Source organism: Varroa destructor, unplaced genomic scaffold (genome assembly GCF_002443255.2).
Source record: "Varroa destructor unplaced genomic scaffold, Vdes_3.0 BEIS01000002.1, whole genome shotgun sequence".
In the NCBI taxonomy this organism is placed as follows: Eukaryota; Metazoa; Arthropoda; class Arachnida; order Mesostigmata; family Varroidae; genus Varroa; species Varroa destructor.
Genome location: NW_019211455.1, coordinates 31,310,718 through 31,335,353, shown reverse-complemented (window position 1 = coordinate 31,335,353; position 24,636 = coordinate 31,310,718). Strand labels below are relative to the sequence as shown.

Below are 24,636 nucleotides of genomic sequence, written 5' to 3'. Positions count from 1 at the left end.
CTAAATTAATCTTTGTGATGCATTTGGACTACAGTAACGCTGCCGCTTCCACTGCTTTGAAGAACAGAACAAGGTACGTTACAACGAACTCTGGGTTCTTTCCGAAAAACTTATTCAATCGTTACGCGATGCTCTAAATATATTTGCAGCGTTCGATCCTTTATCTCGCTTCCTTATAGCCTCTTTTGGTGACCATTCGAATCATTTATACGGATGCCTATGTAGAATTGAAGCAAACCTCTAATCATAATAATAATCCTAAGACTAACGTATAAACAAATCCACGAGGCAAGTTACATATGTACAAGAATGAAAACGAACGGCTTCCAACGAATCACCCTCAATGCGCCTTAAAACTAAGATCAGTCTATGTATTGTCACCCGATTCCCGTATAAACGTATAAAGAGACAATAAAGATTAGGCAAACATACTTTCAATATCATGTATTGTATATAAATGGCTCATTACAAAATCTAAATAGACACAGACAGAACAGCTGCCTTCCCCGACGCACTACTCATGGCCTTTCTTTTATGGAAATTCAAACAATCCATCAACAAATGTTTGCCGACGTTTTGCTGAGTCAAAGCGTAAGCAGTATTTACCTTGTCTTAACAGAATGAACTCAATATTTATATGTATATAAAGTTGAGCACGATAATAAAATAAATACACATAATACTAGTTAAAGCAGCTGTTTATAATTGCTATCCTCTATTATCTGTATGCTATATCTGCTGGCTCTCCTCAAATGACATATTTGTCCTTTAGTTCTAGCCATTCCGTTGAAAACGAAATATTTTTCTCCTTATCGGGGGTCCTCCCTTTTGTTTCTTGGTCATAAATACCCTTGTCATCCTGGCGAACCTGTAGAGCGTCCTTGTCTATCAGTGCATCTTCCGTTGAGCGATCTTTGGTATCTTTCGAAGCCGGCATAACCTAGATGCCGAAAATGGGAGTTTAAAGATAATGAAAGTTTACTTTATGCTTTGAAAACAGCAAGGCTAGTCAAGATAACACGTGTATGCAAGTGAATTGTATCTCTATAATTAATCATATCTAACCAACGACAGTACAAATCAGTGATGATATGATATTCCATCACTAAAGTGAGACAACAGGATATAATTGGATAGATTATAACACGTCCTATTGAAAGGCAATACTTACAGAACTTTGCTTCTCTTTTTCTGGCCATTCTTCTGCATTGAGTCGACGGCGTCTTATACGGGATATTTTTCTAATTTTCCCTATCGACAGCAAATTTCCACGCGATGTTGTTAGGGGATCTTCATCGGAGCGTGGGCGCTCTCCTGTATCCTCGAACACAGGTTCCTCATAGGTAAGTTCGTTGAGGTAGTAGTGATCGATCGCTTCTTCACACTGAACGTTATAGGCCCAGTCGCAGACGCGGAACCTGTAAAAATAAAAAATTTATAATTATTATAATAATAATAATAATAATAATAATGTATACTATCAAAATTAAACATACATCAGGTTTATTAATGGCGGACATTAACACTCCACACGATGTTAGAAGTTTATCACTCTGAAACATCGAGCAAATTGCAATTTCTTCGAAGTATAGATAGCAAGGTTCACCCTTGGTGGACGCATAATTTTTTGCTAGCTTCATTTCGCCTGTTCACTAAAAAACAAATCGCCGTAGTAAACAAACAAATAAATGTTTCTACTAGGAGTCAATCTAGTAGCAAGCTATCTAAAACAATAAATCCCTCGTGGTTCGAATGATAGACGTACTTCTGGTTAAACAGGGTCAAAGGTGGACATATATGGGGTATTCTCCGGCCGAACGCGTCGCACATATGAAATATTTGGCATCCAAAGGCGGGATCTGCATAATATCCTGCAAGATTAGATTGCACTGGATGTGACTTGTAACGCGTTACTGGGCCTGAAAAAATGCACCATTTTCTGAGAGGTTTTGATATCTTACATTATGTAGAAATGTATTCTCTTGTCTACATGATCTGGCTAGGAAGCTTTCTTGCAGATGACATAACAATGCACTTGTTCTGTGTACTTACTCTAGAATTAGGATTTCTGATAATTATTTTTTCAAGCACAATATAACGGGTACACTTCACTACGCATAATGAAATTTATGATAAACCCGTGTGGACCCATCCGCCTGATCAGGACGTCGTGAGTATACAGGCATAGAATCTATATCGTATAGTTCCGTTCTACAAAACAGGACCCATCCGCCTGATCAGGACGTCGTGAGTATACAGGCATAGAATCTATATCGTATAGTTCCGTTCTACAAAACAGGATCCAGCTGCAAACCGGATAAAAGGATAATCCCCAAGTTGAAAAAGCTACGGGCTGCTTCACGTCGAGCCCCACCGTGCTGCGCGATGGTTGTGAATCGGAGGGAGCTTCATAATGCACGATCCAGTCGAAGACAAACGTGGGGGTTGCCTCTAACTTAACCGGTGAAGACACGAGTATTCATCGAACGTCAACGATTTATATCATGCGACCAACAACAAATCAGTGATTGTTCAAAACTGCTCAAGGACGGTCACACGGCTACGTAAAGTGTTTTTCTTGCTGAAGCGGGCGCGAATGGAAACCTTCGGTCCACTTTTCTAGCTCAACTGCTTTTAACACTGAGCTCCTATGTGCACACATGCGAAATGAGTTTCCAGCTCATGTTGTAGTAGTAGACACAGTGACCTTAGGGACTAACGTACAATCACATGTGGATTATTTATTATTGAATTGTTTATTCTATTTATGTATATATTATGGAATTAGTTATAGTTGAAAGATGCATAACAGAATTAACTGTTTACTACACTCTTTTATGACGGTAACGGCACTATTTACTTGCCACTTCTCATACGTAGTTCGTGCATGCTGAGACGCCCGGGCAGATAGTCTAATAACTCTGACTATACTAGGTAAGCATTATGTTACTTGGTAGTCTAATTTATATTCGTTTCGTAACTAACTGGCAAAAAAGTAGGTGATAACTTCTCAGTCTGTAGGTTGAGCAACGCACATGCAGTGGGTAAGGTTACAAATTTACCGATGGCTTTATCAACGCAGCTAAACGAATAGTGGAGGTATGGAAATCTTGTGATATCCTGGGGATCTTGAGCATCGACCACGGAGGCAGCTTTGGTGACTGAAAATTTCAAATAAGTATACACTATTGACCTTCTGCCATGTTTAGAGAGGGGTTACGATTAGCGAGACATAAACATAGTAACACGCGATAAATAACATACATACTTGGCTGAAGTATTTGAATTCAACGAGCTTGCTTGCGGCTTTATAGTTTACTTAAATTTGCTCAGCTACAAGTGTGGTTAGTAAACTAGGGCGTGCAAACATGCTGGCAAAGCGTCAGCCAAAATTTATATAATCAATCGTATAAGAAAAGCTGACGATATTATTTTGAAACGGTTGTATAAGTGCAAAGTTATTAAATCATCAGCTTGATAATAATACGGTCTTTCACTAGATGAAAATTAACATCATAACTATATTATGTATAACGTTTCGGGCAAAAGTATGTGCCAAAGCTATCTCTTTGTGGTGCATATGTCGCAATTAAGGAGCTTGATCCTGCTGTTCTAGCCAATCTGTCATAAAATGAATAATTATCTCTTAGACCGGGGGGGGGGGGGGAAGTTATCCGCATTTCAAGTTCAGCCCAGTCGAGTGTAAAAACACGTTTATATAATCAGCGGAGCTGATTACTGTAATTAGATGTTTCCATTGTTACGTTTGATACTGGCGCTGACATTGCCTTAGATGGCTGGCTGTCAACAAAGCGTCTCGACACGCCTGGTTTCGAGTTTGGACCACCATACGCTCCAGAGTTCAACAGTCAAACACGTTACCACTGCACCAGCACCGGGGCATAGTTGATTATTTGAACACGCGTGCTCTGATCCTTTACTGCCGACAGCTTAAGCATCCAAGCCACCGCTACAAAGGCAACATAGAAGGTAATCTAAAGCTATCTAGGTATTAATCCCTAAATGGGATTTAGAGCTGTAGGCATTTAGCAAGCCAGTTAGAAGTACAATGTCACATTAGATCCTACATTTTTTCGATGTGTAGTGGTTATACCTAAAACGAATTGATTGACTGATGCATACAAGGATTACTTTGTGCATTTTGTGCTGTTCAATTCTGCATGCAACCATTTTCACTTACATACGCAAGTTTATACTTAGACATTGTGTCTAGAGGAAAGTTACGGGTTTCTGAAAGTAACATACGCTGAACTATTTCGAATCACTCAATGGATTCTGATAGTACTTTATACGAACGTAAGTGAGTTTCGAAAAATGCATGTAATTTTTAGTCGGCTTGGAAAACGAACTCGTTTAATTGTCCGTCTTAGCAAGAAAAAAATTAAGGTTCTACTTACCCATTCCGGTCAGAATTAGGATGGAGTGATACATCATGGAGACTTTTTAATCCCAAGGCATTTCACAGAAGGGCACTGAATAGCCCGATTTGTCAGCTGTTCACACCACCGTGTCGGTGGAATTGTTGTTCATATTTGGAGCTAAATTCGAGCTTAGGTTCGCGTGCTTTTATAATATAAACAATTAGAAAATATTGTACATAAGCGATAGTTACGGTAGCGGTACTGCGGCACTGAATCTGGCTGAATCGCTGTTCAGCCTGTTGATTTTTCGTACACTAATGGGCTGCTCCAAAAAATTGGGCCGTACGAGAATGCCACCTATCGTACATAGCGATTAAGATAGATTGCCGACCTAGGTGACAAAACGCTGAAGTGTATAAGCGGCCCAAAAATATTATCCAGCTACGGTTGAAATACTCTGATAAACCAAAGATAATCGCTCCTAACGAAGTCAAATATTAAAAAGGCCTAATTAATCTAAAAGCTATAGACCCCGCCGCTCTCTTTTTCACGAGGAATAGAATCACTTTCAGTCGATTACAAAGCCTTTATAACTGACAGACCCTTGGTTGTATGCTGTCAGCGCGCACCATCACCCACCCAAACCCCGAAAACTGACCAAACGGCAGTTTTCCCTCCTTTTCTTCTCTTCATTCTTTCCCAAGTCGGGACAGCCAGATTCCCGTCAATGGATTCGGCCTTTGTTCTTTTAGCTCAGTTTGCTTCTTGACTTGACGTTTCCATCTCTTCGTTCTGCAGTAAGGGCGGCCAAATTGGCGCTCACGACCAAAGCACTATCAGCAATAACGCTACGCGAAGTGTTTCCAGTCTGTGGACCAATGACCAATGAAAAATTGGAGAGAACAGCCAAAAATAATAGATAGTTAATTCACTCCAAACTGCTGATATAGGAATAGCAAAAGGGCAATCTATTTCGATAGTTACCCAAATCCTATTTTCAAATAGTAAACCTATTCGAAAGTAAGATCTAATCTGTACTGACGGCTAGATTGATGTGAATTTACTATTACGGTACAAAGTTCGGCAAATAAAAACACACGTGTCCCATTCGTTGCATAAACTGACGAGCAGGTTTCTTTCTCTGTAACTTGTACAAGTTTCCACTAATAAATATTTGATGGGTTAACCAAACCATTTCCATAGCGATATTTCCTGGTCTTGATTTGAAGCGATACTGAAATCAGTTTCCCAACCGAGGCTAATGTACATACGGTTTAGGGTTTAATGAGTGAGGTTCCCTTAGTACTAGGCAATTGCCTCGGCAATAACGTCTGGTCTGCATAATGCATCAGGCCTTTTACCTACCTGAAAAAAGGGCAATATTTTGAATACTAAAACATTAATCATACTTCACATTGGATCCAGGCGTGCATCCAGTCCTGTCCTAGGCATTCGTTCTTTGACAATGAGTACATTCTGCTCGTCACCGAAAAATGTTATCAGCAAATAAATACCAATAATAAAACTAAGCATGTTTATTATCATTGCTACGTGATGTTCGTTTAAGCTAGAGAAGAAATCGGTAGTAAGTGCAAAAATTCGGAAGGCATAAACGTGCCCGACTTGACAAACTGATCCGAGTCACTGGTTAGTCCGTTGAAAATTGATTTTGTTAATATTTTTGTAGATGAAGGAACCGACCTCGCAGTTCAGCTACGATCCAATTGCTAGATACAATCGGACCGTGCTAGCAAACACCGGTTTCAGGCTTAGTAGTTATAGTTGATAGACAATATAACAGTGAAGAAGAAATGGCACCAGCATTTGGTGTTAATACTAGGGATGGTGATCGATAGGTCAGACGAGTTGTCTGCAGAGCATAAACTAGGTTTATATTATAAAGTTGTCTTGCTAAAGTATAACATAAATTGACGGTGTAGTCGCCCACGCAGTATCCCATCTGTTTTACCATTGGCACCGGTCCTATACGTTGTACGGCAACAGGCATCCTGTCCGATATGGGACGAGTTGAAAAAGGACGGAAGGAAAAGACAAACATACACAGACAGAACAACATATAGCACTGACACTGTCGGAAAGCATTAATACGTTTTATCGAAAGAGAAATTTTCGAAATAGCACCGAAACAAAGTGGCCTACTTTTTGCTATTGAAAGCCAGAGCTAATGACTATATAATACATGTTCAGAGAATCTATAACGTATCCCTGAAATAGCTCTATCAAGCTCGACAAAGGCACATCTATCAAACGAGTAATAGTAGATGAAACAGTTCTGTAATAATCTGAATCTGACGCAAGCTTCAATGCATTATCACTCAGTCGCGGGACCTTCGCCCAACTCACAACGTTGCCAGTTAACTTTTCAAAAGACAGCTGACAAGTAGGCAATTCAAATATAATAGTTATTTGTACCAGTGGTACGTAGCAAGCAACGTAGTATGATTGACACTTGACGATAAAACGATTGACGAAATCGCGCGCAACATACAGACCGCTAAATCAACTTCGAACTTTACGTTTGGCGTTGGAAAAAAGTTGACAATTAGCGTTTGCGTAGAGCTTCTCCTAGCTCTCCCGAACTGACGACGATTTCAATTTGTTTCCCGCCAAACCAGTGTCGCAATATGTCTCCTCATGGTGTTTTTAACCCGTTACCATGGCTTCTCGCAGTTGCTCGATATTAATAAAATTGTCTATGTGTACTAAGAAGCGATACTTCTTAGTATCGCTTCTATTTGTCGTAAACAAGAGAACAATTGTAGATGACATAAGCAGCGGATGTTGTCTCATTCATCTTTGCTCAGACGGGCGCATAAATGAAACATTACTAAAGAAAGGCAATATTTCAAGACCCGAAAGCCAACAAACTAAATTCCAACGCAGCTAACCTGCAGGCAGTGTTCCTCTATTTAGGAGGTGGTCCTTTCTAGCTAGAGATTTTGGATGTACAATTCTCGTGACAGAAGAAAAGATGATTTCATTTTAGCTTTAATAAGCGTAACACATTTATAATTTGAAGCGATTTGGTGCATCACGCTGAATCATTTACTATCGCATGTTAGACACTTGATGGCAATACGGCGGTATACACGAACGCTTAGGATGCTTTGTAACTTTAGCGGAGACCTGTATAAAATATTTTTCAAACGATAGAAACCAGCCCAATCAACAGCTGGTATCGGCCATCGCAAACATGCTCCTAGAATCAACCATTCAAGTTAAATGTTGACTTCTTTTTTCTTTATTTTAATTGAAGCAGTCGGGAAGTTCAAGGGTACGAACATACCGTAAAACAGACCTGCCCTCACGTCGCGCTAAATTTATACATTGAAACTCGTTTCCGAGTTGATTGTTCGCACAAGCGATCAAACGCAGGCATATGTCAGCTGATAGACTAGGGTTTCGGGAGACCAAAAGAATGCATTCAGTATTTAGAAGAGCCCTTTTTGGCTTGCTTCGTAAACTGGGGAAAGCCACCAGCGGCCCTGGTCGATTCTGAATTTCGACTGGATGTACTGCCCGGCGACGCTGATCCGTCTACACTATGGTGATGACGATTTGTATTGACTTTAAAATAAAAACGTCGATAACTTGTTGAAATGACCAAACCACTGAATCGTTCATTAGTGGAATGACCGATGGCGCGCCCAGCTGTCTACGATTCTATTCTCAGCTTGGACGGACGATCCTTCTACGTTTGCAGCGATGTCCGTGATCGTGATCGTGATCGTGATCGCAAGGCTCAGTCAATACACGAAAAGCACGAGCGTAGAATCACTCCAAAAAGGGGCATTAGCACTCAAACTAAGCTAACTTTAACCAGCAAAACGGTTATTATAGCAGTGCTTAATGCTTAAATATAGGTTAGGCTCATATAATGGGCATTTTATTCATAGTAGATATCAAAAAAACGGCGTTAAATTGCTGAAAAGCGAAATCAAGCTATCATTTACTGCGTGGGAGAAGTGGCGCTAACGCGCACCAAAATACAGCGCAAGCTGGAAAGCCCTTCTGGTCAAGTCTTTTCAAGCTTTTTTTTACGTCATTGAATCGATGTACCTGGCCGTCATTTATCACAGAGACGCCATCGGTACATGGCAGTAACAATTGTGTGATTTTGTCTTGTAAAATTAACTAGCATATAATCGATGTGTATATTGAGTTCCAGCTCGAGCAGCTGTCCGTAGCGGGCCATTACAACAAATATATTTCACAGGCCACGCAACCAAAAACATATGTGCTAAGCTTCTGTACAAAGATTATCTATACCGATTTGTCTATTTTTTATATTAGACGTCAAGTGTTTAGAGTTTAACGCTACATCCATATCGAAGAAACAAGCTGCGTGGAAGAACTGCGTATAGCTCCTAATGGAACTTGGTCAGCTGCCGTACCTTCACACAGCTTTTCCACTATACTTCAGAACTTCAGACCGAGGCCCCGTGCCCTGAACAGCTAACACAATAACTGTTCAGCATTGACTGATTATTAATTACATACATTAATTAATAATTACAATAGTACAAGGGCGTCTTTCTCCAAAAACAATTCACTTTCGATACTCGTTGTGGCTACACCGAACAGAATTATTTAAAAAAGCCAAATACGCCCAGCATGTCCTGACAGATTCGATAGGAAATAAACGTTGGCTTAATATGAACTAATTGAAGGAAAAGGTCGTTGTTGTAAATGCCTGAATGCTACATCAAACATTGAGCCCTACTTGAAACAACACCAAGTGAGCTTATATATATATCTAGTAAAGGAAATCGATATTTGACCAGCTAGCTTATATATAATTAATATAGATTTCGGATAGTTAAGACTGCGGGTTGACAACAGTCACGCTCAAAAAATTAGGCCGATCCGCGGTTGTTTATTACGCAAAAGTCTCTCGAGAGTTCTTCAATTCTCACTCGTTCTCTGCCCTCAACTTCTTTACGAAAAGGACTTTCAAAGGTTTGTTGAAACTAAGAAACCTGGATAATGTTCTTGTTGTATGAGGTTATGTGAATCCTAGTTATCTATCTCATATTTTAAAGTGTTCCTTTTTTTTGCAGCGGCTGATTATACCTTGCGTAACGTCGAAATATAACAAAATCATGCGACGATTGTTGTCTTATATCGCAAATTTCAATTTCCTGTATATATCAATCTCCTAACATAGGGTCGTTGTTTTTCTAAACATCGATCTATAAGGTACTGTTAGCAGGCAAAAACGTATGGGTGTCGCTAACGTATGAACTGGCTAGAAAAACGAAGTCTAATATCATGTATGCGTTCCTCATTATACCCGGAATTATGGCCCATTATATAGCCTCGGTCAGCAGCATCAAGTCATCTTCTGGCTTCCGTAAGTGCGCCTGGAACAGCCCTGCAGATCCATATCTCGAGTCCCTGGAGATGTACAATGATCTCATGGAGTCTTTGTTTGGCGAACCGCGCGTTCACTGTGACAGACCGCCACCAGGTTGCCAAGGCCTCAAGGAGATTGTAGCTGGCGAGCGATCCGCAGTTCTTGCAATATTTTATGAGCATTCTCTCAGTCTGTGCAATTTAATACGCCTACAAAAATGGACGAAAGGAAATTTAAAAAATGCGACCGAACTACTTCAGTTGAGAAATAGCCTATTACAGGATGTCATTCGCCTGGCAGACAGTACGGAAAAACTGACGGTAACCCAACAGGTTGTATATGATCTAGTGGAAGAAGATTTGAAACAAGTTTTGAAATACGAACAAACCCTAAAGGAACAACAGGATACGTTGCGCCATGTTACAATGGACGTCCTTGAATTGCAGGTATTAAAAATGGTAGACATGCACTCAAATGAGGTAAGTTCTATAGTATTCTTTAGGCGTAAGCGAACTGTTTTGATCTGAGGTGCTGGCTTCTGGAACACCCTTCGGAGATGAAGCCTTCTGCGTTTAATCAGTAGTCCTGTTGGCCGCCGAAAAATACACGAGTGGTGGGTTACGCTCGGTTCGATCGATGTCGATGAAGGATACATCTCCGTTGTGAATGCGTTTATAGCTAACGGCTCTTTTATTTACCCCTTCCAGGACATAGCCGTTCACATGACAACAATAGCGTCTTGGCTATCGTATGTTTCGATTGCTTTGATTTTGCGATACGCTGGGGGTATCCGTATAACTGCTGTCTTATTGCTTTTCGGACTATTCTGGACGGCTGAGGTCATGGTTAAACATAATCTCGTCCTGTTCCCTGTAGACGATGTCATCCCAAAAAACGTCCAGGTTCAGTATTTGCTTAACTGTTGACTATTCACTTCGTTAGTAGTACTAACTGCAGCCGTAAGCATAGTGTATGTACAAGTGATGAGTTAACCGCTAAAGCTGGCCAATGCTAATTAACAATACCCTAAAGGTAACTAGGGCGCGGATCATCGACACCAGACATGATTTCCAATGATTCCGAGAAAACTTCGACAACATCAAACATTGCGTTATACTCAATAGTTTTGAACGTGCAAGAGTTCAGTGAAAGTATATGAACCTAAAAATAAAGTAAGATGTTAAAATAAAAACCCAGAGCATCCACAATGCGTCTACGACTCAATTCGAAAGGGAAACTCAGCGAAAGAAGAAGGTATATAGACAGCTCCGCAAGGTATAGGCGGAGCTGTCTATATATCTTCTATCCTAAGAGCATAAATAGCTTTTTACTCATATTCTAGAAAACACTTGAGCGGATTTAATTAAATAAAAGCAAAACAGAATAAGAAAGAGCTACCAACATGAACAGCCTCTATCGACTTGTAGATTTTACCCCCCGATCCCGATACACTCTGACAGATGTAAGGTTGGAGCAACGAATGCTATTATACCTGCTTCGCTGTTTGTCAGTTGCATTGGGTCATCGTGATAGAACTCCATGAACGTTACCCTCATTAGTAGTATGCAGTATGGTTGTGTATATATATATATATATTAGGAAAAGTCTTTGTGTAAAGGTTGTTTCATTGTTAAATGATTTAACTCAGCTAATAAGTTAATAGTTTATTGAGGGTAATTAAAGTATGTACGCGATGGAGAAAGCAATGCGCACAGAAGTTATTCCGGTCAGATTGAAATTACCCGATGATTATACGGCTAAGCTAAACAGTGCGGCGACAGTAAATATCTAAGCTTGTGAGAGCTTACAATTCGATAGGCTAAGACTAGGTCGGTAGCACAGAACTACAGAAGCTCTAAAACTTTAGCATAAGAAAAAAAAGGGGCATAAACGGGCTTCTAATGACGTCTTTAGAACTTCTGTTCTATCCAAGGAAGGCAACACAAACAAAGAAAAATCAATGAAGAGGTTAAGTAGACGATGGCTGAATTAGATTTGTAGGGATAAAAATTTTGTGCGTAACAGCACAGTATGCCGTTTTTCTTGATATGCCTTCATTATGCTATATTTGAATGATGATCCATACGTATATTTTTGATTGTTGTCATTTAGATCGAGGTCATTCGACTCATAGCCTGTATATGTGGGGTCGCGTTGCTCTGGTTCTCAAGCTACCACCAACCAGCCGATCTCTTACAAACCACAATGCAAAAGTGTCTCGTCCAGATCGAGTCGGCTCGGCAGGCTGCTCGACATCTCTAATCTACTTTAGTCATGCACAAGAACTAGTGTTGCCTACCGGGAAATTCTAGTTGTTGAATGAAGATCACTGTAGAACTATGGTAAAATAACTGAATTTTTTTAGCTAGAAAATAATCAGCGGTAAAGGATGTGTCGAACATTAAATGTGTGCATACGGGCCCACCCTTTGCTATAGATTAGTTTTTTTTTTTTGTAAACCTTTATGGAACTTACACACCCACCGGCAATTTTATTATATTTCGTTTTTCTAGCGTGAAAAAGCAATACATGCTACTAGCTACCAAGAGACAACAATCTGAGGGAAAAACATTCCATACGTTATTGCAACTGTTAATGAAACAATCAGTCGATATCGTCGAACCTTACCTTCAAGCAAACATTGCGTACGAAAAAGTACGGGCTCTATATGTCCTTAATCTCAAATATTTTCCAATGGAATTTAAATGTTTTCAACGGCGGCGTTCTTTTAATAAGATAGCTATATTTTAATTAATTGTAGTTCAATGGGCCATTTTTTTAAAAAGATTCTTTCAATTTTTAACGACATTGAGTTGGTCATTAGGAATTTTTTGCGCATATAGCAGAAATCACAATAAGTATAGCCTTTGGCATGTGAATATTGGCAAAAAAAATGAACGATTAAAAAATCTACATTGCTTAAAGTAAATAAAAAATAAATAGTAAAAAAGATCGTCAAACATGCAGCAGTGCTATGAATTTTAGTGAGCATAGAAAACTAATCGCAAAGATTTGTAAATGGACATCAATCCACGTATAGCAATCACGTTAAAGTTCCAGCGATAGTTCGAAAAAGGTTTCCGTTAATACATTTGTTTAGAATGAATTTTCACAGGTAACCCTCCAACCTACTGGACTATTATTGACTTAAATTTTTTTTTATTTTATTAACAAGTTATTGTTGTCATTAACGTGATCCAATGGTAACACAAAATCAAAATCGGATTGGTCATTGCTTAAATCAGTCGCGGGTCGTTGTAGCTGCACATGTCAATATGGAGAATCGGTGACTTGGTACCGTACTTTAGTTAAAGTAGGAACACACTAAAAATAATTTTTGACAGTTTAGTATTATAATCCCTCAGCATAATTGCAGCTTCAGTTCAGGATTTGAAGCGTTGCCTGGCTCATTTTAAATCCTATTGCAAATGTGCGAACGGCTTAGCGTCGACGTTGTAATGTCGAAACTCCTTCGGTAAAGCTCCATACAGCCGCCCTATAGACCAAGCTCCAGAGGATCTTGGCCTATAGGGCGGCTGTATGTGCACACTTCACAACGGGTCCATGTTCTGCAACAACGAGTCCTGCATTAATTTACTGGTATGAACCGGCAGATCGTTCTGCTGGAAAACGTAAAGTTTCTGGGTATTTACGGTCACAAAACAATTTGCACAATGTGCAGATACTTTTTCGATAATACATTCTGGGTCGTTTACATTACACGCTCAAAACATTCAGTAGTCGCGAATATGCCTGGACCCTGGGCAAGTTAGCGACCGCTCCTGTGGTTAGTGTTTGTATCGTAAAAACATTTACTACTGCTTAATGAATAATGTAATATGTAGAATAATCTGTCTGTAATGTAGAACAATAAAGTCTGGCTTATATACGATATTACCTGTGGTTTCCGTAAGTTACCCGTAACATGCTAGTCCTATCCACCCTTCCAAAAAATATCAGAATATTACTCCATGGCCTTACAAAATCATAACCATCAATTAACGAAATCTATGGGTAACTTCTCATGATGAAGACTCATTTTTTTAGTTAACGACTGTATATACTATTATCACCGGTTATAAAGTTTAGGGCTCTAGCGGTATGCTGCGATTAACCAAACGTTACGATTTGGAAGCTTAGCCAGCTTTTCAAATCATAGTCTATATTTAGATTCGGCATAATTACGGACGCTTCTTGTTCAAAAATCCGAATATCCTTGTAGGCGTCCTGGCCCTTTTTCCTCGCCAGAATGGTAATCGAGGACTCTAACATGGAATACTTCGTCCTATCGAAAAACTTGTGGGGTCGGTCTTACAAGACGGCAAATTTTCGTGCTGAACTTGTACGCAGTATTGAAGTGGCACAGTCTTATGGACAATATGCCTGGTCGGAAGTAATTCATTTTAATTCAGGAAACGATTTACTAACCAATCTAGGACAACTTGTTTGTTAGTTGTAGTTGGCCCATACCGTATTTATACGGAAATATTTCAGCATTTTGCAAAAATACGCCTAAGATAAATAGTGAGGATAGCTTGATTTCAATAACATTTTTTGTTTTCAGATTTAAATGTTTTAGTCGATAGTTTAAGTAGAATGCAAAACTAAAGATAGAAGCACCCAATTTATATATTTATTTAAGCGAAAAAATAATTCGTCACAAATATTAATATACATCACAGTAGTGAATATCAGACAATATGATCGATCGTCGAACTTAACGTTGATCCGCTTAGATCAGCGTTTTATTACTGGTTTATTAATGAAAAGTTCAAAAAATGCCTCTGTGAAGTGGACCTGCTTCTAGAACCCAGGACGAATATTTATTTCTCTGTAGTTATTTTAGAATGTGAAGGGGGCTTGGATGCATCTGCTTCCTATTTATGCGTAATTTTGAAGGAACCGTTTTTCAAACGACATTTGCGAAATTTTATGTGGTAAATCATCTCAAGCTACTATCAGGTATACGATTTGTATAGTATTGTCGAATAAAAATCAATTTTTCTGCAAGATCGTGGCTCAGTGCTCGATGAAATCGAAAGTAGAATAATTAGAGAACAATGCAAGTTATTTACATTCACCGTAGAATGTAGTAATCATTAAAGCGTTGTGGACATCTGACCGACCTACTAAAATGATACTAAATCAAAACTCTTACACCCACCATACATAGTGTAGACACGCCAGACCAATCAAGCTAAGGTACCCACTTCCCGCGGGGGTTCTAGGGAGCTATTTCCGAGAAATTTTGTTTAAGCGAAGCAATAAGAAAACGTGGAAAATGGCAAAACTGCAAGGAATTTCGAGATTATCAACGTTCGCCGTAATAAGAAAGCTAGCATTCCGGACAGAGTATTTGACAAACACAGAAGTGGCAATTGCGCACGCATTCTGTCCCGCTTCGAAACGTTCACCGCTTGACGTGATTGAAACATAGATAATACCAGAACAACGAGACAATTATAGTGGCGAATAAAAATCGTTTAAAAGAGTTGTCTACGAATTTCTGTCCAATACATTTGTATAGCGGTTGTCTCCTTTTCTAGTCTACTATTAAGCGTTACTGAATGAACAGCATCGATTTCGTTCTGGTAGACAGATCAACAATGGCTGCGTGTAACGTTTTATTGGACAAAACAGAGTCGTCCTAATTGACCCCGTCGTAAAGTTCAAAGCAGACTTCGACCCGCACCCGAGACTCATCCTTTTGAAAAGTTGGGACAACGTTGAGTGCGTTTGGAAATAGGTAGGTCCATTGAAAAACATCCGCCCCAACGCTAGAATTACCCTGCATAATGGTGTCATAAAGAGAAACGCCATGAGTCGGCATGAGCTGGCAAACTTAATCCGTTGCTCTGATTTTCCTTCATCGTCAACGATCTTCTACCGACAATGACACCTTCTGGTGTACATAATCTTGTACATGGCCAACCTCATCATGTACAGCAAAAGTAGATTCCGATTGTAATGAGCTCTTTCGAGCTTCCGTCTCGTTTATGTACCGTGGCTTGACGCTAACCGAGGAGATTAGTCAATGATGACATTAAAGGAAAACGAAGGAGGCTAAAGCTATCCCAGTTCCCGGTAAATAATCAGGCGAAATAATAGTTATTCAAGATTTTCAAAGATAAGCTAAGCGCCCGATATCTACCGAACTTGTATACTGTAATGCTGGCACTCTCAAAACGAAGTTTTTACGCAATTGCGGCAGTCTAATACATTTACTGACAACCACTCCGACGTTCATTCAGGACCTTCGTTCAGCTTTCCTGATTCTCCCAGCCTACCGCTAAGGTCGAACGAACAGGCAAACCGACTCTATCATTTTACTTACGAAATACAAGGGTATTACGAACCCAATGAGAGCTAAAGCTACCTCTTCTCGATATAAGTCGGGCTACTGTAGCAGGAAAAACTTCATAGCTAGTCAGATATATGCTTATACATCTACACAGCAGTATCTTGAATGTTGGACATCTTTGTTTTAGCTTGTACTAACTTTGTCAGTCTAGCAATTCCGGAGACAGTCGTATGCTACATACATTGAACGAGCAGTGATGGCTAGCAATTTTAGGCTGAACTATATCGATGCGTATACCAAGCGGCTCCTACCAAATGTCCACGAACACGCTTTCGTCTTTAAATCACTCATGTTATGCTATCATAATCCAGGTTAAAAGCCAGAAAAAAAAGAAAACAATAGGTTGTGTTAATCGATTGTTGCAACACTCTGGTAGTTTCCAAAGGGATCGTTGTGGCAGAGCACAGAGAGACGAAAATGCTTTCAAGTTCTTATTTAGCGATTACGTGAATAGGTCATTTCTCACCCAAAAATAGAGCGTCGTGGAGTGCGCCCTGGGATTGCTATGACGTATAGCCAATATCAATTAGACGAAAGTCTTCATAAACATTTGTTTATTTGATGTTGGCATATTAGGATTTCGCTCCTTTGAATCAGCATACCAACTTGTTTTGTGATTTTGAAATAATTTCGTTTAGGCAGGATTAAAATTTTGGAATTATCGGATCTTCAATATGGGACAGTCGAGCCAGACAAATCTGATCTTCACAAAAGCAAATGTTTATTTGTGAGCGATTTGTGCCAAAGCTAAAGACAATGTTACTGTGAGATGAAAATCAGCAGGAGGGCAGAAACAACTTAGGTCGTTGCATGCCAGTATCTTTTGACAATATCCATGTTAATGTCGGTAAAAATATAGCGGTAATTATGGTGACTGGCATTCTGCTCATATGAGGCACTTTGAAAACGCTGCCTGTACTATATGTGTTAGGTCCCTAAGCAGATGTTTTGAGGTTTACCTACTGAACTGTTTTGGCATGGCATAGGACAACAGACTATCTTCAATACGAAATTAACCTTTCTATTGCGACCCCAAAGATTCGCTGCAAATTAGCAAACAGACACATTGCCACCGCACTATCGTGAAGCGAAATTATCGCCGACAAAGCGTGCCTCGTTTCCCGTTAGATTTACATATTTAGAATTTTTTTATATCGGCTCGTTTTCATAGGCCGGCATCGATAAGTCGCACTAGATTTAAAGTAGATCGAAATATTAAGATCGTCGACTTTTGCTGATATCTGATATGAAGTCGTCGCGCCGTAATTACCTGCTATTGGGTGTTCCTATCTAAAACGTACTCTGTTGGGTTGCCTACAGAGACATTTGTCTAGCTCCTTTAAAATACTGGGGTTTCCATAGGCAGGAAACTAAGCCTACAAGCAGCAAGACTGACAGCCATGTGCAGTGCAGGATATTATCAATTGTGTGTTTTTATAGGCTGCTGTCTTTCTGAAAAACTTCTAAAGCCTGGTGAACAACTCGGCCTGTTTCATCGAACTAGTCGCGTTAACGTATCTTTCACATTTTTGGTTCTCTCCGAGGTATAATTTCACAAAAGAGTGCTGCTATACAAATCTATGTCGTTCGTTTCATATAAATGTAATGACTACTGTTCTATTTCTTTAATAAATAATTTTATTATATACGATACAATAATAATTGTGCGTACTGGCCTTGGAAGCGAGAGATTAGCATTGGCGTCGCGTAATCGCGATTAGATGGCTATTGGTCTATGTACCATCAAATGCATAGGCGTTCTTGTGATGATGGTCACTGAGACATCGAGTAGTTTAAATGCCGCCAAAGTGACCAGCGACGCGTTCAGTAACTTTCTTGGGGCTATTATGTCGAGGGAGGTCAGTCGACAAGGTAAGACCTTTTCCCGTCCGACTCGTTCCCCTCAAGAACAACAGCAAACATTTAGCCAGCGATACTTACACGGTCACTGCTGCGGCTATGTAGACATTACTGCAGAATACCGGTAGTGGTTATCGCAACGAAACGAACGAATCGTGAGGTTGACTCAAACAGACCGAGCCATGCGCATGTGTGCGTGGCTCAGCGCCTGTGCGTGCTTGCATTGAATCAGAGTTGCCGACTTCCTTTTGGTGTATCGTAAAGCGACACACACGTGCAGATAGAGTAGGAAGTGGGCGATGAAGCATCAAGCCATTCCCATCATGATACGTGTAGTAAAGAAATTATCCGGGCGCCATCTCCATAGATACGTTTAGAGGAACTCGACCAGCGATTAGAACTGATGCGCAAGAAAAGAAGAATGAGATATAAAATTATCGTCATTTGTCTCGTTGTCAGCGACGTATGTTATAAAGGGTCAATACCGTACCCAGTAACCGACGTGTCTATGCCCATAAATCTCATCATTTTTGAGCTGACTCGAAAAATTCCTCTTATATATGGCGGTATCGATCGGTAGGACATGTACGTATAGTTGCTCATATAATCACATGAATAGAAATAGAAAAAGTTAATCCACATTTCCTTTGAGATCTAGAGGTAAAGGGCTAACAAAATAAATAAGTGTATATTTTATCATCTGATCTATTTTTCAATTTTTCCCGTTGAAGCGAGCTATCATGACGCACCGTTGTTAAATGTTGTCTGTGAACTATATTCAATGCATACGAGAACTATTTGAAGAGAGCGAAGTAACAAGAATGAGTCCGGGTAACTCCATTATTCGAATATCAAAACAATCATTGTGATACTAAACTTTTGTGCTTTTTTGCTTGTAATAGGCTTGAAGGATGATGGCTGTAAGTCCTTAAGAGCTTCCATAGCTACCGACAAGAACAGCCTTTGCCTTAGAGAGAGAGAAAAATTCTAGCCGGTTTTCCAAAGATTATCCTATCTGGAGACACAACAACGACTGGAAATCTTCATTGATCTTCAAAACAATATTAATGAACGACATTGGCTTCGCGTAATTCTAGAGAGTGAAACATACAGGAGATTACACTAAACATTGTATGCTGAAAAAACAGTGAAGGGGATAAGATAAGGAAATTTTTGGATGAATTGAGAGTTGTATTTCAGAATGTTTCATGTTTGGGCATTTAAAAAAAAGGTGGAAATATTTAGTCAAAATTATACACATATATTACAATCGAATCTGGTAGACTCTGAAATTCAACAGCTGTTGAACTAGTCGAGCTTTCAATACGCATTAGAGGTACTTTCCTATTTCTTTTCAACTTGTCCCAGCGCGCTAGCAACGTCGCGATCACTCATATAATTCCTACGGCTCCTCGAAGTAAGTTGATACTGGGATATGCTTGACCACCCGTTAACATTTCCAAGATGTCAAACGTTTCAGTGTCACATAGATTCCAACAGGAAGGAAAAGCGAATAAAAGCAAACGTTGGATACCCTTTTGCTCAGTCCAGGAAGTAATTGATGCATGGCGATGAGGCCTGGCGTTGATACCAGATAACAAGACGTCCGACCATGACGTGGGACGATCGCCGTGCCGGCGATCGATAAGTCTCTTGAAGAACTCGAAATAGTAGGCTGTGTTCATTCTCGCCGACTATCATAAAAGCAAATGTCCCTGATGCCCGTTGCGTGTACTACGTCCGAACCTATTAAACACTGCGACTGAATTTGACCTCGTAAGACGACGCCGTTCTCTCGGGTGCTCCCTCTCTGGCTGGCAATGGAGATTAAATCATACCTCAATTATGGTAACCGCTTAGCCGTTTAGTAATTAAGTTCCATAAATTACATGTAGAATACACCACATGCACTTCTTGCCGAGAGTCAATTTACAGGGACCTATTTTTACTCAGTTTCTCCATTTTTAGAGTTTGGGTTATAATTCTATAACACTTTGCATTTGAAACGCTGGTTTCGGCATCCAAGTTTTGAGCTGTGCTTTCGTAAAAAGCTTCTTCTGTTGCGGCAATGCGTCCTTGTTTTTCGGTTCCGTACATTTGGTCTTCTCCTCGCTGGCCTTCAGCATTTCAGTCTTCGATTTTGAGACGTTTGCATCGGGTACAACCGTCCTTCCGCTTATAACATCCTCTCTTAATGTCTTTACCAATCTTCGGTCAATTTCCGTAGCGTTGTGGTTTTCGAGGAACAAAAACTTAATCACTAAACATTGATATTGAAACTAAGCTCCCTGAAATAAACTAAATTGGTTCTTGCTCGATTTTTGAAGATTGGAGTATTTACCCGCCAAATTTCGTCTGCTTCAGTTCAAAAATTAAAAAAGCGCGCTAGATCCGCTTTCACAGCTTTATTTTCTCACGGAAGCTATGGTTTTGTGCTGCGTATCGGGTAGAGACGAAATATCTCTTGGGTATCTGGCATGTACGAAGTTCTCGACGGAGACACGTTCTTTTATCTCCTTCGAAATTATAATTTCATAGAAGAACTTTATAGAAAAAGTATATAGCATTTATGGTATCTTGTAATGACTGAAAGGAGCATTTTAGCGTTATATGGTCCACCTGATCTTATTGGCTTTTTTTTCGAAATAATTTTCTTTGTAAATGTTTTTTGGCATATGATAGCTAAATCCAATTTCGAAGTACTCATGTTGCAAAATGGCATAGAAAACATTTAACAGCATCTTTTATGTGAAGCTATAGGTAAATGAATAACTGGAAGTAACTGAAATAAAATGAACGCATTAAATTATGCCTATCAAATGTCATGGAAAGACTGATTTTCCGCCAGCTTATACAGAGTGCTTCATTCGATACTCACCCTTTTTGATTTAACGTCTAAAAGATATTTTGTGTAACTTAGTTCTGGTTCTAGCTTATTAGTAATCTAATGCGAGTCGTTCTAGCTTAACCAGTACAGGGTGGGCCAAAAACCTCTTGACTGTTTGAAGAAAAGCTTCTCGACAGTTAGAAAATCCTTATTTCGCATTTGTTAAAGTAGTAGCAAATACGAAAATTATTGCTGATTGAACTACGCGACACATTTGTATCAGGGGCATCTTGGTACCATTTTTGCAGTTTGCATGATGCTACGCTTACTATCTAAGAGGCGCGAAATGTAAACACAGAAGCTATAGTATTTACGATTTTAAAGCTCAGAAGGCTTAGCAGCAGACGTGTCAATGTGGCTCAACGGATGGTACTTCGAACCATCGCCGCTTACCTTTCTCATGTATCCGCCATGTAAACGGTAAGAACGAAGATCGTGTTCGTACGCTCACACAAAAATAGTACAGTGCCGTTTGTGAAGCCATGAGCTTTGACTGAACGAAATATTTTTTTTTTCTTATTTCAAGTGCAGGGCATTAACCCATCACTGCAGACGGCGTTTCGCACTCCGTGTTCCAATTTTCAGCTTGTTAGTGCAATAAGTCGTATGTAAGTTTCTGCTACTTCGACAAATGTGAAATGAAGGCTCCAACTATCAAAACATTTGCCGAGCTGTCAAGGCTTTCGGCCCGCCTTGTATCATTGAGTTTGCAAATAACGACTGAAAACGGTAAAAAATATAGCTATGAAGAAAAATTACTATGTAAAATTTACTTTCAAACACGCGATTTCATTTCAGAGTGGATGCTGCAAGTTCCCGCTGGTTGTATTGATGTCCGCTTGGTGAAAATTATAGTCTGTTGAGCAGATTTAGCTCTCTATAATTGCCACCTCGCAGTAAACAATTGTTATCCAAAAGAAAAGTAATTTTCTCATAAGGCTTAAAGATTAACGAAATCCTAGGGGTGCTTTATCTAATACGGACAGAATAAATTAAGGACGAAAGGCAATTTTATCTCAGTAGGCTCATGATTTAGGATGTAGCACATGGTTTGGAGAGTCACGTGTCCTTCGAACTGTTCGTAAGTTTCGAAGTCGTGTATCAATGTACGTAGATGAAAGAGATCCATTTTTTCCACATAGATGTGTGGAACCAGATTTCAGATGAACGTATGTCTCCGTATATGTATTAGTTATAGCCGCTGACTGAGTGTGTCATTTAAAATAAGAATGTATAGCCGCAGGCAAATACTTATCTGAGAACGGGAGATACATATATACTTCGACGAAGTTTTGCAACACGTGTCTTGCTCTAAGAAATATACGTAGTGTATGATACCAGCAAGATTTGCTTGAAATCTTCGGGACTGATGCCATGTGATACGTGATAAACAAAGCATTGTACGCGCCAAATTATTCGAATAATAATATTATTTGGTTAAGGCCGGACTATTTCGATTACGAGCTACAAGAAGTGTTATTTTGAACTATTGGGGCTAACAGGTCTTAGCCCCTACGAAAGAAAAACGCTAGATAGCGTATCTGGGTACGTGGACCGCAACCTCTGCCTTATGTGATTGCATCGCTGTCCCGGTGTCTTTGGTCGACACCCTACATACCGCATTTGTCACTTTCTCTAGAGTGTTTCGTTTATTTGTTTATGGGGCTTTCGTTCCGTCGGTATTCCTTTGTTAAGAGGCGTCGTTATTGGCCAATCTTCGTTACTACCGTCGCACTACCGATTTGAGCTGCTGTCAAAGGTATAACGAAACTGATCAGTGCAACACTGCTTGCCCATCGCTACGACAGAGGCTGAACTCAAGACACAAATTGTTCGACATGAGACGAAGAAAACCTATACATAGAACGATTGACTTTGGCTGCTGTATTAATAGGCCAAATCTGGAAGCAACAACAGTTAAAGGAAGGCCAGGCTCTAACAAAGATCGCAGCTGTGCTACGGATACCGAAGCATCACATGTATTTTATGCATGGCAGTATTTATAGTAGTTGACCCTATTGCTGACTGATCGGACTGTCGATATTTTATGGCCGCTTGAGTCGGCTACGTTTTAATTGTAGTTATTTACATATGCAAACTATCGCTTCATCTTGTACTAGGTCTGTAAGTATCCATATCAGTAACTGACGTCAGTACAATTATACACGGATCCCTCTGACGGCGGTAGCGCTCGAAACACTTAGTTTTTTAGGTGCATTTCACTGCGTTGTTTATTTGCAGGCGCAAGCGGTAACCATATGAAACGTGTCCTGTCGTCAAAGGTGACATTTTACCTAACCTACACTTCCTAAAGCACCCACCGAGGGCACACAGTATCCCGACGATACTCCGCGAGCAGCCGGGGTATCACTTTTCCTCGTGTAACATAGCAAGGCAAAACGATGAGATCGTTTGCCATCACGCAGTTCCAACGGAACGCCGCCGAAGAACAGGTTCTAATGAATGCAAAACGCAGGGAATGTCCGATCACGAATCTTGTGGATATTATGCTTGCCTTGCTATGACGGTGGTAATTGTTGTTATGCCGTTCGGTGAAGTAGCCGAAAGGAAAAGAACGTACCTTATTTAGGATTTTCCTATAAATATTACTTGTTTACGTTTCGATGCGAACAATCAGCGATTTTGATTCCAGTCGTATTAACATATTATATATATATATATATATACATATATAAATTACAGATGACTAAACACCTTTACCAAAGATGTTTAGTTATCTCTGATTCTGCTGTTACTACTTTACCATAAGGATGCTACCAGAGTCCTCGTGTTTCCTGTCACAATACTTATGGTGCACAATATAGATTTTAGTCATTAGGTATCCGAAATAGGATCTATAATCATTCAGTCTTTGTTTGCTGTATTCAATATGCTAAAATTAGACTGTTGCCCCTCGTGTCGAAAAAAGCTTCGTTTGTTCCGCATCATAAAACGGCGTAACATTTGTCAGGAGGATACATCCAGTTTGAGTAAGAAGCAACCAAAGAATAATCATAAGCTAGGCAAACGTCTCCAAAAGAAACTTAAAGAAATACTTGAGAAAACTTATTTTTCATTTAGCAGACATTTTTAAAGCGGCATACGCCTCTGCGTGGCATCAGTGCGCCACATATGAAGTTTCATTTCCAACTTAAACGAACTATTACCACGAAATTTATATACTACGAAAGAGAAAGGTTTGTATAAAAACGTTACCAAAGTAATATTTAAGCCTGTCCAAATCTCTGTTACCAATGCCAAAGCAGGTCTTTATTTAGAAATGACCTTGAGTTGAGAAGTTTCGGTCTGGATCACTTCGCTTCTATAGATACGTTTCTATCTAAATTTTAAGTAAAACGATTTGGCTAAGATGAATTAGGGAATTTAGGAAACAATTTAGCTTTTTCTACAACTAAATAGCTAATTTAATTGACACATTTTCGTCATCACTTAATTGAGGTAATATGAATCGTCCAAGCGGTTCCGCAAGCACTTTTGTAACGCTGCTATATAATGATTTATGTTGCATTGTTTGTTACAGAATTCAGCAAAAAAAAGTGTTACGCAGGGTTAGTCGTACGCCGTCATAGTCAGCTAGTCTTCATTTCTAACCATTGCATTCTTACAAAGACATTCTCTCAGCGTCGAACATGAATCGTTCAAGTAGGTAGCATCTCGCCTTGTTCCTATCTGGTTTAGTCTTAATCAACATTAGACTCCATTGTTATTCAGTATTGAATATCCGGTCGCTTGAGATTCGGAATCTAGG

The 24,636-nt window shown here is 39.7% G+C and overlaps 2 protein-coding genes across 5 annotated transcripts; one reads left to right on the top strand and one right to left on the bottom strand.

The window, feature by feature from the left end:
• Positions 1 to 682: 682 nt before the first annotated feature.
• On the bottom strand, positions 683 to 5,301 carry LOC111244487 (uncharacterized). 4 transcript variants are annotated; one of them, XM_086981894.1, is made up of 5 exons: positions 4,419 to 5,301; positions 3,063 to 3,161; positions 1,766 to 1,919; positions 1,172 to 1,418; positions 683 to 940 (listed from the first exon to the last, which is right to left on the bottom strand). In XM_086981894.1, exons 1-5 carry the CDS (start codon positions 4,453 to 4,455, stop codon positions 749 to 751), a joined length of 729 nt encoding a protein of 242 aa, XP_086838020.1. In that variant the 5' UTR covers positions 4,456 to 5,301; the 3' UTR covers positions 683 to 748. The 4 variants fall into 4 exon arrangements, with proteins under 4 accessions (XP_086838020.1, XP_022647421.1, XP_086838019.1 ...); XM_022791686.2 differs by having other exon boundaries at positions 1,766 to 1,871; positions 4,419 to 5,299; XM_086981893.1 differs by lacking the exon at positions 4,419 to 5,301 and adding an exon at positions 3,784 to 4,357.
• A 4,658-nt stretch (positions 5,302 to 9,959) lies between these two features.
• Positions 9,960 to 12,240, top strand: LOC111244739 (uncharacterized). The gene is made up of 3 exons (XM_022792109.2): positions 9,960 to 10,205; positions 10,467 to 10,661; positions 11,872 to 12,240. Exons 1-3 carry the CDS (start codon positions 10,185 to 10,187, stop codon positions 12,019 to 12,021), a joined length of 366 nt encoding a protein of 121 aa, XP_022647844.2. The 5' UTR covers positions 9,960 to 10,184; the 3' UTR covers positions 12,022 to 12,240.
• Positions 12,241 to 24,636: the final 12,396 nt, after the last annotated feature.

Coding starts and splice junctions, on each gene's coding strand:
- LOC111244487 (XM_086981893.1), bottom strand. CDS start 3,850: ATGGTGGTCCAAACTCGAAACCAGGCGTGTCGAGACGCTTTGTTGACA. Junction 3,162..3,783: donor AGCCAGCCATCTAAGGCAAT/GTCAGCGCCAGT, acceptor TGAAATTTTCAG/TCACCAAAGCTGCCTCCGTG. Junction 1,920..3,062: donor CTGCGTTGATAAAGCCATCG/GTAAATTTGTAA, acceptor GCATTTTTTCAG/GCCCAGTAACGCGTTACAAG.
- LOC111244739 (XM_022792109.2), top strand. CDS start 10,185: ATGGACGTCCTTGAATTGCAG. Junction 10,206..10,466: donor TGGACGTCCTTGAATTGCAG/GTATTAAAAATG, acceptor TACCCCTTCCAG/GACATAGCCGTTCACATGAC. Junction 10,662..11,871: donor TCATCCCAAAAAACGTCCAG/GTTCAGTATTTG, acceptor GTTGTCATTTAG/ATCGAGGTCATTCGACTCAT.